This window comes from Dunckerocampus dactyliophorus, chromosome 18 (genome assembly GCF_027744805.1).
Source record: "Dunckerocampus dactyliophorus isolate RoL2022-P2 chromosome 18, RoL_Ddac_1.1, whole genome shotgun sequence".
Classification (NCBI taxonomy): Eukaryota; Metazoa; Chordata; class Actinopteri; order Syngnathiformes; family Syngnathidae; genus Dunckerocampus; species Dunckerocampus dactyliophorus.
Genome location: NC_072836.1, coordinates 5,077,412 through 5,095,630, shown reverse-complemented (window position 1 = coordinate 5,095,630; position 18,219 = coordinate 5,077,412). Strand labels below are relative to the sequence as shown.

At 41.4% G+C, this 18,219-nt stretch overlaps 1 protein-coding gene across 1 annotated transcript in view; it reads right to left on the bottom strand.

The window, feature by feature from the left end:
* Positions 1–18,219, bottom strand: part of vat1 (vesicle amine transport 1) — a 31,284-nt gene that overhangs the window by 7,184 nt on the left and 5,881 nt on the right. Inside the window, exons 2-3 of the mRNA XM_054758734.1 lie at positions 14,422–14,629; positions 157–327 (exon numbers count right to left, since the gene is read on the bottom strand). Coding sequence (XP_054614709.1) covers positions 157–327; positions 14,422–14,629 — 379 coding nt within the window. The remainder of the gene's footprint in view (positions 1–156; positions 328–14,421; positions 14,630–18,219) is intronic.

Here is an 18,219-nt window from a genome sequence, read left to right as displayed (position 1 = left end):
CTTTCATTCTGCATTCATTTGTGTTTGTGTGTCTTTTGATGTTTCAGCAGGAGTTAACCATTTCACTGCCTCTCTGTCATCAGAGCGTACGCCTCCGATTTCATAAACATGTGGTGACATTCTAGTTCTAGCACATTTTCACCCTGCTCTTCTCACCTTTGGGGCTGATCTTGCGGACTTCCTCCACGTAGTCCTTGGTGCGGTAGTCGATGGGATGCGCGACGCCGGCCTGGCTGATGGTCTCGTGCTTGGCGGCCGACGCCGTCCCGAACACGGTGACGTCCTTCACCGTTTTGCACAGCTGGGTGGCCGCAGTGCCCACGCCACCTTTTTGGACAGGAAAAAAAAAAAAACAGTTGCGGACATTTTAGTGAAAGCCACGCACACATACAGACAAATGAAATAAATGTGATTTGTTTTATTCATTGTTTTAAACGAGCAACACTTAGATGGTATGTGAAGATTGTGTTGCAACACAATCATATTAGCAAGCCTTACACTCCACACAATAAGAGAGGCTACTGGAGCGCTCTGTCTTTTTTTAATTTTTTTTTTTTATTTGGCTTATTCCAGGAATCCCACACGAGATGTAAAAATGTGGCTGAGGTGTCTCTTTCTTCCAGTCAGACTGGAAAACAAAAATGTGCCCCACTGGCAACATTTGAAGAAGATGCCTATCAGTGTTTGCGCTGGCTCTGTTTGAAAGTGCATGGCTGCGTCCCATGTTTGCAGAGGCTGCCTCAGCAAGAAGTAATAGCTTACTGATAAGCGGAAGCTCCTTTCAAAGGGAGGCTGACCGACCGACTGACTGACTGGAGGACTTGAAGTGAAAGACAACCAAAAAGGTCATTCATGCCTGACCCAGTCAAGCGCACGCACATCTTATCTGATAGCTTTTAAATAGCAGACATTTTTATAGCCTGACTGCGGGTCAGTAAAGGAGAAAAAGGGAGGATATCATCATTTTATTGTTAGTATGTATGAAACAACACCTTTATTTACCATTTAATGAGATTGGGATTGGATGGGACAGATTTTACACTTACATTGAAAGTAGAATTTACACCAGTGAATACCATAAAACTCACCTAATGCTACAAACTGCTTTTTGTATGTACAGTATGTATTTTTAGGGTTACCTGCCAAGGGATTACTCATGTAAACTCCCAACGTGAGAATACTGGGCACTTACTTGTGTATTATACAGATTATTGTTATGCACTGCATCTTTCAAATTAAAGACAAAAATTAAGTGAATCAATGTCTTTTATTGAGTGTTTTATCGGTTTTCAGCAATATTCTTTTTTTTTTTTTTAAACGAGACGAGACAAACATTTTTGGAAAGTGTGTGTCCCATTAAAAGTAACGCCGCATTTCAGCAAAAGAAGGTCATACCAACAGTAAAATATGGTGGTGGTAGTGTGATGGTCTAAGGCTGCTTTGCTGCTTCAGGACCTGGAAGACTTGATGTGATAAATGGAACCATGAATTCTGCTGTCTACCAAAAAATCCTGAAGGAGTATGTCAGGCCATCTGTTCGTGACCTCAGGTTGAAACCAACTTGGGTTCTTCAGCAGGACAATCATCCAAAACACAACAGCACACAACAAGTCTACCTCTGAATGGCTGAAGAAAAAAAGAATTTGGAGTGGCCTAGTCAAAGTCCTGACCTGAACCCCATTGAGATGCTGTGGCATGACCTTAAGGAGGCAGTTCATGCATTTGTTTGATGATCTGAAACATGATCTGAAGTGTGTAATGAATAATTCCACTATGTTTTGGAGGTTACATCTGGTCCCTTTACATGAGAACCATTGAGGTTGTCCATTAAAGACATTTCCATCACGTGCTTGCAGTCGGGCCTCATGTAAAAACCAGTGGCGACAAAAGCTTTTATTTATCCGCACACCAAAAAAAATGTCCACACGCATGAGGACCGAAAATGATGCCTGCTGGGAGAGTCGTTGCTCTCAAAGCTGCCGGTTGAGAGCGGCACATCGGCTCCACTCTACTTCTCTGTGGCTATGAAGCCAAAAATAAAAATTGGTGTTGCCAGGGAAACCTGTGCCAGCAAAACATGGGCAAAAGGAGATATTTCATTAGTTAGTTGACTGTGGCTATGTATGTTAAAAAAAAGTGTATGCATGCGAGCACAACGACATGCAGGAAAAATCAAACATTTCCACAATATCAATCAAAAGGCCTTCTGCTTTGGTGCAAGTCTGGGTAAAGGGGCATACCCGTGATCGATGAACCACATCCTCAGTTGTTTTTTTTTTGCTGTACAGGATATGCACAGCATCAGTCAAAAGTCTGGAGCCACTTTCTCATTGAATAGCATGAGGAAGTGTCTCCAAACTTTTGACTAATATTACTGTATGTGCTACAAGTTTTTTTTAACAAAAGAATATGCAAGAAAAAGACAAATTTTCATGAAAAATTCTGCCAAAACATGGCAGAATAAACTATAAATTTATTTTTATAAATGTTAAATTCCAAGTGAACGACTTTCAAAATTCTGTATCGATTATTTATTGATTACATTGTTTTTAAATAATAATGACACACACTACTACTGTGAACTGCTGCACTTGCTAAATTATTTGATTTTATCCAAGTCTGGATAAAAAGTGCAGTCAAAACAGTGGTACAGTTCGGCATCTTCCATCGTTCTCTGAGTTCCATTTTATGTTAGTATTAGACTGATAGACATTAGACTCCTGCTAATATTGCATTACATGTTCAGTTCATCAAGCAGCACAAATTTAAAATAATTCCATTTTGGTCCAATGCTGGATAAAAAAGGTAACAATCCAGGACAATGACAGACACACCTGCATGGTAATAGACCAACTCAGTACCAGTCAAAAGTTTGGAGACACTTTCCCATTGAATAGCATGAGGAAGTGTGTGCAAACCTTTTACTGGTATTAGTGTACGCATCATAATGTTTTTTTTGTTTTTTTTTAATAAACAGAATGACACAACCAGTTTACATGAATATTTGTCATGTGCTTAGATGTTGAATCGGGAGTATGTCACGCGAGTCCTCGGCTAAATCACGAGAGACTTTCATCATCTCGCTAGACTTCAGCTTATCTCTTGACACTTGACATTAGCTGGCAGCTAAAAGATGAACTTTGGGCATTTACAGTATTTTGCTTTATAAAGAGCCCAAAAATTGAAAATAAACCCATTCAAATATCTTTTCTGACTGTTCTGCATGAATATCTTTCAAAAACAAGCGCTCCAAACTGCAGGAAACCAAACGTGACCTTCCGTGCAGCCTTTAAATCACACGATGGCCGACAGCTGAACAAAACAAGCGCCCGTCGCCCGATCAGATAACTTTGTGTGGAGGCGCGTAAACACCAGCTTCCAGTCGGTCAGACTGGACGGTGGGGTGGTAAAAGACGGTACCTGACCCCCACCACTAACTTACCTCCAATCCTCTTGGGAAGAAAACTCCTGATGGTGAGTCACAAGACCCGGAAAGCTTGCCAGGAACCTCCTGGTGCACTTTTACCACACTTCATTGCCACTCAGAGATCACAGAGGCTGCTGCTAATCTTTGCAAGTATGCAGCAACTCGCTAACACGGACGCCTCATTTGTTCACTTTCTCCTAGCCAACAATCATCTTGCATTCATTCCTGAGGACAACATCGATTCCTGAGGACAATAGCAGACGACAGCCTAAGCAAATTCCTGCAGCTAATCCCATTCGCTCGCTTCAAATCAAATTGAATTGTTTACATATGTTGTCCCCCCACCCCCCCACACACAAAAAACATCCTATTTATTTTGTTTTTTTCTCTCCTCACAACAGCGGCCTTTTGTCTCCCCCCCAGATCCTTACATACCTTCCATCAAATGAGGAATTTGGGACAAAAACACGCAAGAATCCGTCCTGACACTACCACCACTGTTATTAGTTCCAACCAAGAGACAACAGTGCGACGTTCTTAAGTGTTTGTCAAATTTATTGGGACAACATGACACCTCTGCCCCATCCTGATTAAAACCACAATGGGCTCACTTACATTTGGTGGCGATTCAGTGGAGCACCAACAGCAGATGGCGCTGTGGTGAAACAAAACTACCCAGAGTAGTGACTTTATTGAGAAATGACTTAGCTAATCCTTAGAGAAGTTAGTCTTGACTGACTAACCTTGCTCCTGCCAACTCTCCCTGTCCTTTCACTGGAAACAGTACAGTAATCAATGACGTAGCTCAGGTTAAAAAAAATAAATAAATAAGGAATAATTTGTAATATTTACCTTTAAAAAATATTTTGTAATAACTGATTTTTTTTGTACAATGTTTCAATATATTTTTAATAATTATTTCTATATTAACTATATTAAATTACTTGATTTCATATGGCTATGGACCATACATGTGTCCTATAATTAAAATGTGTATTTCACTGACTGATTAAATCCTAATATATAATAAGAATTATTTCACATTTTTATTCTTATCATTATACATTTCTATTTATGGTGGGTGGTTTATGTGCCATAAATTCTGTCCAGCAACAACAGCATGTAAAATATACAGCAGGGGTCCAAAGTGCGGCATGGGGGCCATTTGCGGCCCATGGCTGTTTTTTTTTTTTTTTTTTTTTTTTAATTGGCTCGAGGCACATTCTAAAAATACAATTAAACAAGAATATGAAAAGAAAACGCTGCAAAAATGAAAAAAAAAACAGCAGTAATTTTACAAAAAAAAGTTAAAAAATAAAACAAAAAAATATATAGAAAAATGATGTTTGGAATTACAATAAATTAGAAGGAAATGATTAAATATTGGGAGACTAAAAGCAAGAATAATGTCAAAACATAATTATTAAAATAAAAAAAAAATAATTATGTTAAAAATCAAATGAATTACAATTCAAATTGAAATATTAAAAAATAAAAACATTATTTTCTAAAGTCGTCAATAAAGTTGCAATTTTTGGAAAGTCAGGTTGTGAAAAAGTTTCTATAACATTACGAGAACGTGTAGAATATGTAAATGTTGAAATATTTGGAAAAAACAAACAAACTCAAAACAGAAATGGAAAAAACGAGCAAAAAAAAAAAAGTATAAAGGACAAAAAGTTCATACTAATAATATGCGTTTTGGCCTATATCACAAAGCTGTTGTTTCTTTTGTAAATACTGTATACAGTATATCACTGCTTAGCATATCTTCATGAGTTGGTTTGCAAAATGTCAAATATCAAAGTGGCCCGTCCATCCTTTGATTTTTCAGTTTCCGACGCTCGGTCGAAAAAGTTTGGACACCCCTGACAGTATTCCAGATGTATTCTACTTTTACTACTTTTTCATATAAAAACATCCCTCTGTCCTGGTTGCCGTCTAAATAAAAATGCTTTGGGGTACGTGTCTGCATTTATTTCCAGTTTTACTCAAGGAAACTTCACAACCTGTCATTTGCTTGCGGCGGCCGACAGAAGAATGAAAACACAAAGCGACGCCAAACAACAACAACAACAAAAACCCAACGTGGTCAGTGTTACGACATCAACAACGCCTTTAATTCCTGCTCTTCTTCTTCTGTGCAGCTCAGATGATGTTTAAGCTTGTTTGTAAGCGTGCACTCCTTGGGCTGCTATTACTCTGCATTATGTAACCGTGGTATTTTTGTGGGCAGGCTCAGAGAGCAAATGAACGTTTTCTCTCTCTTTGAATTTCTCACCAGCAGGCAGCGCAGAGGAGGCCAATTTTAGTGTGCTACATTTCCTGAGGAAGGAATGTCACAAAGTTAATTCGTACTATCATGTTGGTAAAACAGCACGACTATTTTCGGATGGGAGATAAAGCCCATCCTCCTTTCCGGACGTTACTTCCTGTAACTGAACACCACGTTTTAGCAAAGGTGCCAATATAGTTTTTGGTTTGTTTGGTAGTTAGCAGCATTATGCAAAAACCACATGACCAAATTCCATGAAACTTTGTGGACATTTTAGCAGCAAACTGGGTAAGAATGTGGATAAAGCGTTTTTATCTGCACGTTTCACCATTTGAGTTGCTCTGGAATGGCAAGTGTCACAATGAAGTGTGTTAGCCTTGATGCTGGAAGTGGGATGTAAAACTTTTTAAGATGTGTAGCAAAGCTTTGCCTTTTTTTTTTTTTAACAAATGATGAAGTCAAGTTAATGATAGGTTTCTCAGTCTTCAAAATGCTGTTGAGTGATCATTATGACACACTTCTTTTCAGTCTTTACTTTTCTTGATGTTGTTTTTATGCACCGTCTTTAAAGGGTTCTTAGAGTAGTCTATTTTATTTCTATGTGATTTTACTTGGGAGACACCAGCTCTGGACATTGTCAAGATGCCCGTCTTAAAATAAAAAATGAAAATGAAATACAAATAAAAATTAAATATAATTAAAAATAAATTAAAAATGTATTCAAATCCTTTGCTTTAAAAAGCACATTAAAATAAAAAAATGAATATAATAGTACAGTAAAAAATACTTTTATTGTTTCAATGAATGTTAAAATATGGATTAAAAAATATAAATGTGTAATAAACATGAAATTATTTAATTCGCTGTGATAAACCCAACTGCCATGGTTGCTCATGCTTATGGCAAAATAAACTGGATGAAGAATTATTTGTTTTAATGCCCAAGATAAATTACATGTAATAAATAAGGGACTTTGCCGTGCTACTCGCCGTTTTTTCTAGTTCAGAGCTTGCGCGGGATTTGAGATTTTTGCAGTTAAAAAAAATAATAAATCCACAATTTATGTACAGTATATGATTCAACTAAAGCCTTAAGATCGCACACTGAGTTGAAGCATCTGCTTTAATCTTTACATCATGTGCATGCAGGCTAGCCTCATGCGCATTAGCCTTGCGGAATGATGACCTTTTTAATAATAAATCGTAAAAATAGATCATTTATATGTTGCACACCTTCTTAAAAGGATGTTGTCATTTACTATTTAGCAGTTAAGAAAATGGCGCTCACGTGGTGTTGTCCCCCGCTGCCCCGAGAGCCTCTCTAGAAAAAAAGTCTCAATTGTCTGGTAAGCCGAGCTAATTCGCTGTGACCACCGAGCGGGAGTCGTTCGGGCCGTTGAACAGTCAACGGCAGCGCTCCGCGGGCATGGCATGGCCGCCGGCGCATCAGCTGCACTGGTAAGCGAAGGGAAACCAGGGCGACCTCCAACCTAACGCTCCCATCATTCCTGTAGCCTTTACCCAACCTAACCCCCCCCCACTAACCCTCTTTCTAACCACTGCACACACTGGCAGGTGTGTGCGATGTGTATTAACAAGACACCTGTGTGTGTGTGTGTGTGTGTGTGTGTGTGTGTGTGTGTGTGCTTTTTGACAAGTGGTAGTTGCAGTGTAGTACAAATAATGCAATATAAACACTATTATATAAGTGTAAGCATTTGAATACATACAAATCAGATGAAAGCTGGAATTGGCACATGGGAGTATTATACAGTATTATGTATTAATGATGTTCTAATGGTAATGTGTCCCTGCAACCTGTTTATGAGCACCAAACGTGAGAAAAATCTCTTGTCCCTCACTTGTTTACTCCACTTTTGAGAGAAGAGGCGCTTAAACGCTTGTTTTTTAAGGTAGGGCTTTTCATGACGTCATGAAGGAAAAACCTCCTTCCTCATGGACATGATAGCGCCTCTGACCCGCCCCTAGCTAGATGAACCCGCCCCGTGTATACGCCCAACACGTCACAGGGGTAAAAAGGAGGCTTCGCTACACATCAACTACGATGTGGGAGTTGTAAACAGGCTAACCTTAGGGTGCATGCACACATACACACATTTATATATTAATTAACAAATATATTTAGATTTAATATCCATGGTTGATGATGATTCATTAGGTTATCATATTCATGCAAAAATGTACTTCTATAGTGTTACCTACTAATTTTATTTCTACAACGTGCCGTGGGCCAATAAAAAACAAGCTGCACTTTTGACATCCCTGACTTAGACATGAGCTAGATAGCTTCATAGCCAGGCGAAAATGAACCTACTGCACAGCTGCTACAGAAAAACAATGAAAACCAGCTAACCTGGTAGTAGTAGTACTTTGATGTGGGCGTTGCTTACGCCTTAATGGTACGTTGCTGTATGTAATATACACATTAAGTACACAATAGTGCTTCTTCGGGACACACACGGCTCATTAGTATTAATACAGACACACAAAATGGTGTGTTCCCAGTAGAGCTTAATAAAAGCACTTTTAAACTGTCTAAATTCCAAGATCAAGGCTAACACATGTCCAATACACTATTGCGGCACCTCTTTGGTGAAAAATACCACAAAAGAGCGATGTCACATGGTTTACTGTGCAACCTAGCGTTCCATCTCAGACACTCCAGCATGGAAGTCCTCCTAGCTAGACTAAGCGGGAGACTGAAGGTCGGGACAGTGCCAGAAGCGCACTGCTTTACGAGTGCGGCGGATTGATAACATATGCTAGTGTCAACATGGTGTTTGTCTATTACGGGCGGCCTGACACCAAACAAAGTGGCATACGTCATCACTGGAGCCAGCAGGAATGTGAAGTGCGGGTGTGGCGGTGTAGGCACATCACAAACTCTGGGACCGGTTCAGGAAGAGGTCAGAGAGGAAAGCCTGGTCATGGCGGACGACCCTCCGCAAGATGCATCCAAATGTCACTGGCCTGCCCACGCCCAAAGCCCCAAGAGGAGGGGGCGACACAAGAGGGGAAGCGTGTGCACGTTTCGCCGATGACTCGAGTGCCGAGGGAGCTGGAGGAGGATGCAGATGTGCGCTGCGGCGGGGAAGAGAGGCATGATGGGAGGAAATACAACAAGCTATTGTTTGGCAAATAACGAGGACGGGACAGGAGCCACGAGAGAGGCAGCTGAGAGCTGTTTACCAAAGGACGCTACACTCAGGATGGACCAGCTTCAGCTTTTAAAGGGTCATGTGACCTCCTAGGTGCATTTACAGGGAAATTAGCCTGGTTTGCTCACTTTGAAGTAAACAAAGAACGTTAGCGTGTGCTTTAACATGAAGACATTTGGACCGAGTAGCAAAATAAGAAGCGGCACAGCTGCTGCTAGGATTTGAATATCGTCCAAGAGCTCCAAACATTGCATTTTTGGAACAACTTTTTGCAATAATAATATGAAACATACAATAGTGTAAATATTTAAAGAGGTGCTCCCTCTTCTGTGCTGCCTTGTTTGTATTAAAGTGAGCTCGTATTTAGCGGCTAATCATTGTTTAGCAGATGGCGGCTGTAAACGAACACTTTTTTTTGTGTCAAATATTTCTAAATATTCATGGCAAGAAGTTTAGATCAGGACTGCTCCGCTAAATCATTTCAGGGGCCACATTTTCAGAAAACTAAGGACCAGGGATGCCGGACTTCTCCCTTCATTATTTTCTTATGAGCTGCTGTTTTTAAGGACCTACTGCAAAAACACTAGTTAAAGATCCTCTATACAATAGTTGGCAAGCTCTGCAGTTTTTAAGGACTTGCTGTAAAAATGGTAGTCAAAAATCCTCCATTTGACAAGAGCGCTCTGCTGTTTTTGAGCATCTTCTGCCAAAATGTTAGTCAAAGATTCTCTATATAGCAGAAGTGCTCTGCTGTTTTTAAGAACTAACTGCAAAAACACTAGTCATAGATCCTCTGTGTGATAGGAGGCGCATGCTCGATAGTTTTTAAGGACCTTCCGCAAAAACAACAGTGAAAGGTCCTCTGTACAACATGAGCACTCTGCTGTTCTTATGGATGTACTACAAAATAATAGGAGTGCTGTAGTGTTTTGTTTTTTTGTTTTAAAAGGAAAAAAAAGCAAAAAAGCAAAAAAAGAGTCACTCCCAGGATTCAAACACAATTTTCTTGGTCGGTCTGATGTCATTCATGGGCTGGATTTGGCCCACAGGCTAAGCAGCCCTGGTTTAGATGACAGTCAGACTTGCCCGTTTTGGTCACTCTTGCGCTAAACACGCCACAGAAGCTAATAATGCTAATGCTGAAATGTTAACACTCATTTTTGATTGTTATTATGAATTTAGCTTAGCTTTAGCTACCTAAGAGGAGGAAAATGCAGGTGAGCAGGTGCAGTTACCTCTTTGACACGATCATAACCTTTTTTACTGCATTTGGAACATTTGTAAATATTTATAACAAGTTATGTTGCGTAATTGTGTTTGTACCTCAGTGAATATGCAGCGTTCAATCTATCAAGTTCCTTTGTGTGTGTTCAGTGTTTATCTTCAAGCACGCCTCTCAGAATAGTTGCTCCGATCGTAAATCTCTCCTGTGTTTTTTTGTATGTGTGTGTGTTGGGGGGGGGGGGGTAATTTCGTGGCTGCTGAGGCGACACAAAAATCATCAATCTCGTCTTTTGTGTCACCGCCTCTTGATTATTTGTGTCCTGACACCACCTAAGCCGATATGGCAGGAATGCACGGGGGGTTGTGCAGAGGCATGCCTGAGCTCACTGCTGTTTGTTTGGCTGCAGATCATTGGATGCTGATGTCTTGTGAAGCAGCCTGTGACGAGGTGAAGTGGTGAACTTAAGGACACGCACACACACACACACACACACACTTGTGGCCAGGGACATAGCCAATTAGTGGCCATGGCTGCCATAGGAAATATTAGACATTCTTGGAATTGTGACACCAAATGGGAGGATTTCTGGGAGAGGAACCTTTTAAGTGAAAGAAGGTGGTGTTCCATATTGTCATGTGATGGCATCTGATTTTTTTTAGTGGTGTGGAACGTCACTGCATCATGCCAACATATGGTTCTAATATTTTAGCCCGCTCATGAAGCTAAATAAGACCCCTTAGGATAATAATTGCTAATGTTTATTTATGTACCAACACAAAGATCATCAATAAGTGTTCCAAATCTGTTACAATAAATGCTGTAATTATAGTGTGGATCATTTATTTCTGCTTAAAGTGTCACAGCAATAATTGGAGAGACCGCTGTAAAAAAAAGAAAAATTTTTAATTAAATAATGATTTGGCGTGCATGAGAAAGTAAAAATTAAAATGTAGCCCTTTTGACCACGTGGGCATGAATTAACAAGTATATTGCACAACACAGCAGCAACAGAACAAATGTTGTGATAAAAGGTAGGGCGCAAACCGCTCAGACAGCACTGATAGCAGCGATGAGTTCTACGTAAAGAACCGTATGGTGCATGACTTTCACACCAACAGCTGACTTGCACAACAGACGTTTTAAAGCACATGCAGAGGTAGATAAAGTTGCTGGATGCTGGCTGCTTATGATACTTCAAATGCAGCTACTGACATTGTGTGGAGTTAAATTCTTATTTAAATGCATGCAGGAGGTTGCCAAGAGCCACAGCTGTTGATGCCAATCTTTTCGACCCGGCACTAATTACAGACAAATTTCATCCGATGCGCTCCAAATTTGGTTTAAGTATCGTAGGTAGACAGCCGCTCAGTTATTCGTATTTGGTGGTGACTGACCTTGGCTTAAAGGAAATCACATGGATCACGTGTAAGGTCAAAAATCTAATTGTGACAAACCACACCGAGTCAGATGTCAAATTAAAGGTCTGGATGAGGACTCTCTGCATCTACATTTATTTTGTCACCACACTCTAGTATGTTGACGTAGTAAACAACAACATGTTTTTTGTTACAACTACTGTATACTACAAAACATAGTCCTTCCAGTTCACTACAGATTTGTAGCTTTCTGCTCTGACTTATAATGCATGCTATATTCCAGACCAGTACATGAGGAAATTTCCATGACAGGACCTCTTAAGTGTTTTAATCGAATCGTTCTGACTTACATCCACCATATTTCAGTGCTACAATCACATATCAATGCAACATAGCAAAGGGTTTACATTATTGCTCCCCATACCCACATGGTGAGCTGTATTCAACAATTTATATGAAACTCAGCCGTCAATTTCCTCCGCGATATTGCAATCATATGAGACGTGAGAAGGCAGCAGCACATGCAGGCGTAAAAAAAAAAACAAAGCCTCACCGCTGATACCTTTCATCTCTCTAATCACAGAACATCGGGGACTATTTTTGACGGGTTGCGGTAGTGACATCCCACCGCCTCCGGTAGAAGCCCACCAATGTGTTTGTGCGCTAGAAAGAAAGTCTTCCATTAACAGTACTAGTACTACATCATCAAACTGATTTAATCATGCAAATCAGTGTGGCGATGGAGCGCTTTTCTTTCTTTTTTTTTTTTTTTACTTTTACAGAAGGCCGAACCCCATCTGCTTGCAATTTCTCAATGTTTTCTCAATGGAAATAGAAATTATGTGTGTCGCCGTCATGAAGCCTATATTAATTATACAGCCGATGTTTTACATTACATTTCTTACACCTTTAATTGTGATAGAAGTGTAAAAATAAGTTAACCACTAGTAAAAGCATGTAAAGAGCAGATGAGCCTCATGCATCTCATTTTTTAAATCATTCTTAATGGACATGCAAGTGTAAAATAAGTTACGTACAGTACTGTTAATAGTAAAAGGTAAAAGCAATCACAAAAAAAAAGTCAACTTAGCTGTTGACGCATTTGGTGGCTGGACTATTATCTTCTTCTCGTAACAACCATTGATTATTGCCAAAAAAAAGAAAAAGCAAAACACGCGTAGAGTCAATTCAAAGATGATCGTGACACCCATTGTTTAATGCCACAAAAAGCCAAAGAAAAAGCAAAACACAGGTAGAGATAATTCAAATATGATCACTAACCTAAGCCCCCATGACATATATTTTATGTGATGCCATGCATAAACTATTCTGATGTTTGGGGTTCCAAATTTTCCTAAAGGGCGTTCCGACTTTAGAGGTTCCGCTGCACAATGCTAACGTATGGACAGCTGGCGGGCCGAGCCTGGCAGCCTGCCCTGGGAAACCAATGGCTGTCCCTGCATGAGAAAACCACATTTCCACCATATTGCTCTTGCAGCATGCATGTGTTGTTCTGAAACGCTCTGATCCCGGGATGGGTTTCCCAAGGATGCGAGCCATCAGCTGGACGCAAACATTTTGGATTCCGCCGCCGAGCAAATGTTGGCCATCATTCATCTGACAGGAAAGACGCTTGAAAAAGATAAGCATGCATTTATTTCAAATTTTGTAAACCTGGGTAGCGAACACATATCAGATTTCATTTCGACCTAACTTCTCCTTCCATGTACACCCACACACAGTCCCAAGAGCCTCTGGATCCTGTTCCTGTTCGGACTCCCTCAGCACGGGAACGGGAATAAGAGGCGCAGACTAGCAGACAACGAAAGGCAAAAAAAAGAGAGACTAATGCATTTTCCTTCTCTCCAGCTGCCCTGAGTAGTGAAATCAAATGTTCTCATCAGTGCATTACACCCAAAAACAGGTGCTCTCACTTCCTCTCTGCTTTCTCTCACCCCTACGCACTCTGAACTTTGACCTCATCATCCAGGTGGCTTCTGGAATTTTCTGGATTGAATATTTCTATCAAAAACAAGGTTATGTTGTGCAGTTGCTACGCCTTGAAGTGATTGACGCCGTCTGTGTCACCAGCCACCAACAGAGGGTGCAATGACCTCAGGCCCAACCAGTTTGCTGCCTAAACGGGGTGCAGCAACAAACCAAAACAGTGATAATCATGGTGATACAAAAAGCTTAAAAAACAAAGTTTAGTTATAAATATTGCATTAACGTATAAGCTTATAACAAGACTAATGTACACAGGAATGGAGTGAGGTCCCACAGGCTTGGAAAATTAGCACATCCATACAGTGATGCCTTGGGAATGTTTTTGTCATATTTCTCTACAAGAGTCAGCACACTAGAGTTTCTTTATTTGGTTGCTTTTGAATGCGAAGACGCTTAGCTCTGAGCCTCAGGCTATGTAGGAACAAACCCAAACAGGAAGTAAAGCATAGACGTTTGTTTGATGGTCTAACTTCAGTTGTGAATATTGAATTAATGTATCATCCAACAATAAGTGGGAGAGAGTGAGGTTCTTCCAGGCTAGGGAAGTTAGCATAGCCATACGTTGATACCTTATGAATGGGTGATATTGTAATATTTCTCTCCATGAACTAGTATGTTCGACTTGCTTTATTTGGTTACATTTGAATGGCAAGAAGTTTAGCTCTATGCAGGAACAAATCAAAACCAGGAAATAAAAAGCTGTAGTGTTGGTTGGTGCAAAACCTTGTAAGAAAATAACATTTGGTTGATCATACCATAAATAATTGTATATACCTACAGCAGGACTGCTGTAAACAGGAATGGAGTGAGGTTCCAGGCTACGGAAGTTAGCTCATTTATATGTTGGGAATATGTGTTATTAGCATATTTCGCTACAAGAATCAGTAAGGTAGACGTGCATGTATTGCATGTGCAGTATGGTCATCTTCCTACCTGCGGCGGCGTGGATGAGAACGCTCTGGTTGGGCCGCAGGTTGCCAAAGTCAAACAGCATCATGTAGGCAGTGATGTAGTTGACCGGGAGGGCGGCGGCCTCCTCGAAGCTCATGCCCTCCGGGATGAGGAAGGTGTGCTTGGCCGGCACCACCACCACTTCCTGCCACAGCCCGAAGCGGCTCAGCACCATCACCTTGTCACCCACCTGGGAAACATCAAAACAAGGAAGGGCCATGTTTCAGCTCAGCCGTCTATTGCTATTTATTTTTGGCAGGAGGAGAGTAACAATCAGCACAGTTGGTAGGACCGGTGCCAATTGTCACTATGTAACACTGCAGTGTGTTTTGACTATTAAGACCAATGCAAAAGCAATGTATTGGCATCAGGATGGATGCAATGCACCAGGTTTCGGATCAAGCTAATACCAGGCTGCAATGAGACAAAACAAATATTTGTTGTAGTTTTTCGAGCAGCACTGCCCGTCTGGGATGGTCCGCATCCTCCTGCTGTTGTTTTTTTGGTCACCGCAAAAGGGCAGACAAAAATGCAGCCACATCAGCTGCCTAGCCTTGAAGGCTTTACTCTGCCAAAGGAATGAAAACAACAGAAAGCTCAACTGTGCCTTGTTGTCTCACCTAAAAGAAAAAAACTACAGCTTTAACTGACCGAGAGAAGAGGTGTGTCCCAAGTCTTTACAGTGCATAGAGTGAACAGTAAATGTTTTATACTTCCTCTATGAGAGCTGCTAAAGAGGCCTGTCTTGTCATTTATTTAGTCCTTGGACCTTATCAGTCTTGTTGTAAACTTCCCCATAGCGGCGCAGCAGCCACCCAATCAGGAAGGCCTGCTGGAGGGACACAGGAAACAGAGACAACTGTGGCCTTATAACTCTCTTCCTGTTTTCTTGCTCCTTTTTACACAAAAAACCCTCCCAGCATCCTCACTTTTTCTCTTTCCTTCTTTCTCTTTCACTTCCCGACACACAACTTTAGAACATCTTCCTTCCCCTTCTCGAGTACGTCCCCTTTTTTCGTCTCGTTACCGTCTTTGATTTCTTAATCCCTGACTGTCTCGCAAAGACGTGTTCCCCCCCCCCCTTTCTTCTTCTTCCTCCTCGTCAAGCGGACAGGACAATGGGGCCCATCTTCTCCCCTGGCTTCTCTCCACTCATCAGCGGGCCTGCCAGATTCTTCCCCATGGATGAGCAGAAGACAAGCGCTCTCCTCCTGGGAACAAACCCTCTCCACTCGGGCCCCTCTAATGGTCCGGAGGGAGCCATGCGCCTTTCTGTCTATCTGCTCCAATTAGAGACAGCTCCGTCTTTCTTCCTCCTTTTTTGACGATGCATCTTTTTGTATGAGGCTCCCCCCCATACCCCCCCCCCCCAATCTTTTCTCTTTACAAATGACACTTTCTCCTTCATGCCTTTGTTAGTCATGCTGACTCCAGTGGGGGGGGCATCAAGCTGCAACAATTTATGACAGCAGCAGCGACGGTGTTTACAGGAGATCGACATGACTCACGCAGCCATTTCAGCGCTTCTTCTGCGCCCACGTACAGCATGTGAGCGAACTAAGCCTTGTGACAGACACACACACACTATACAGCTATATATATATATATATATATATATATATATATATATATATATATATATATACATACATGCATGCATAAGCGCCTCTCACACATTTCTGGGCATCCACGGGGTCAGCAGGCCAGCGGCGGCCAACAAAGACGCTTCCAGTTAGCTGCATATGCAGCGACTTAATCAGATGGTGATTCAATTTGGGGGTATGCGGACCTCCAAGTCAGCTGCTTTTGTAGGTTGACGACCTCAGCGGGAAAAATCTTGATGAGGACGACGCTTTTGTCCGCCACAAAAAAAAGGCACCTTTCCAAGTACACCGAGGATTTTTCATTATATCTTCTCAAGGGACAATAATATCGAAAGTGAAGTTGGATATACTTTAGAATAGTCAGTGTGCAGCTTGTATAGCAGTATAGATGTACTATCCCCTGAAAATATGACAACACACAGCCATTATTGTCTAAATAGCTGGCAACACAATTGAGTAGCAAGATAATTGTGTCTTGGCGACAGTCAAGCATGTCGGCGGTAGCACACATGAATGCTTCCAGCACTGCGGAGTTGAGGTTCTCTGGGGTGGGAAACAAAGGAAGGAAGCAAGGTGGAGGAGCGCAAGGTGCTCCACGAGTGACATCATCATGCAGGAGTGGAAGACCATTCCACTAACAACCTGCACAACTCTGCTCAATTCCATGCCCAAGAGGATTAAGGCATTGCTAGATAACAATTGTGCTCACACTGAATATCCTCACCAAGAACATAATTTGGACATGTTCACTGCGAGGTGGACTTATTTATGCTGACTCATTTTCAGTGGATAGTAAATCTGTACTGTATCTATACTCTAATGTTATATCTAAGTTTACTCTCTATCGTATTGTCACTTGAGAAGAGAAATTGGGAGGGGTGTCTGAACGTACGTCAGACACTGTGTGCAACCTACATTACTATTGGGATGCCAAAAGCAGTGGTAGACTACCTCAAAACCGGCGCTAGGAACACTGCAGTCCATTGATTGCTCAACAGAGAATGGCCACTTCTGTGTGGCAACGGGCACGGAATGGGAAGAACGCAACAGAGGAATTTTTGGAATCAAAAAAGCTGCATGTTGTCTGAATTTTGTAGCTCCAAATCCATCCATATTTCTATCTATTGATTCCGATACCACTTCTCATGGTCAATGTTGCAGGGAGATTGAGCCTATCCCAGGGGCGCGGTCACCATGTGAACAAAATTTTGATAATAAAATAGCAATAGCATAGCAATAGTAAAAGTACAATGGACACAATTTTGAGGTTTAGAGCCCCTTGAAACTGACTGACGTTTACATTTCGCTTGATGACACAAACAAACAATATGTGGCTCACTTGAACGCGTTTTGGCTCACTTTGGAAGTCCTAAACACAACTACGGTGGCCCTAAAGGGTAAAATCCTCAATCATCAACTTGTAGATAGGGGAGTGCTACAAGCTCACGGTTGTGCTTTTGATTGTCACACGTTATACCGTACTGAACTGAACTGTACCGTTTGTTAGAAATGCGGCCCAAAGTAAATTTTTAGCGACTCGTGCAAGCGCGTCCTCATGCTGAGGTTTGGAGTCCAGCTGCTGGCCTGCTAAAGTCATCTACAAGTGTATTACATCAGCAAAAACAGGCCCAAAACACCACTTGGACTGATGTATGAGGAGGTGGTGTTGAATTAAATTCCTCTTTAGTTTGCAGACTCTAATAAATGCTGCACTCTCACTCCCTTGGCTCCTAGTTTTTTGGCTTCCTCGTTGCCCGGCTGGCACATACGATGCCTACACATGTATTTATCATCCTCATCCCCTATTGCATTGGCGAGACAAAAAATATCCTGTTGACAGCACTGTTGAGTCGAGTCATCCAGGATGACCTAAGAAGGAGGTTTTTTTTGGAATAGTGTGACAGTGAGTAAGCATGGAAGGGTGAGGAGGAGGAGGAACTCTTGTGACACCACGCATCAGCACTTTTTATTCTCCTTTTTTCCCCCCTCTCTCTCTTTGTGAGTATTGGTCGGAGCTGACCCATATGTTCTCAATTACCTCTGGCTCACATTGTCATTCTGGTATTTCCTCCATCCCTCCCTTTATCTAAATCCTTTCTCTTTCGTCCTCAAGACCCCCGGCCTTGTCCGTTGTATCCCTTCTCAGCTTTGTCCATGTGGTGTCCTAAAAAGTACA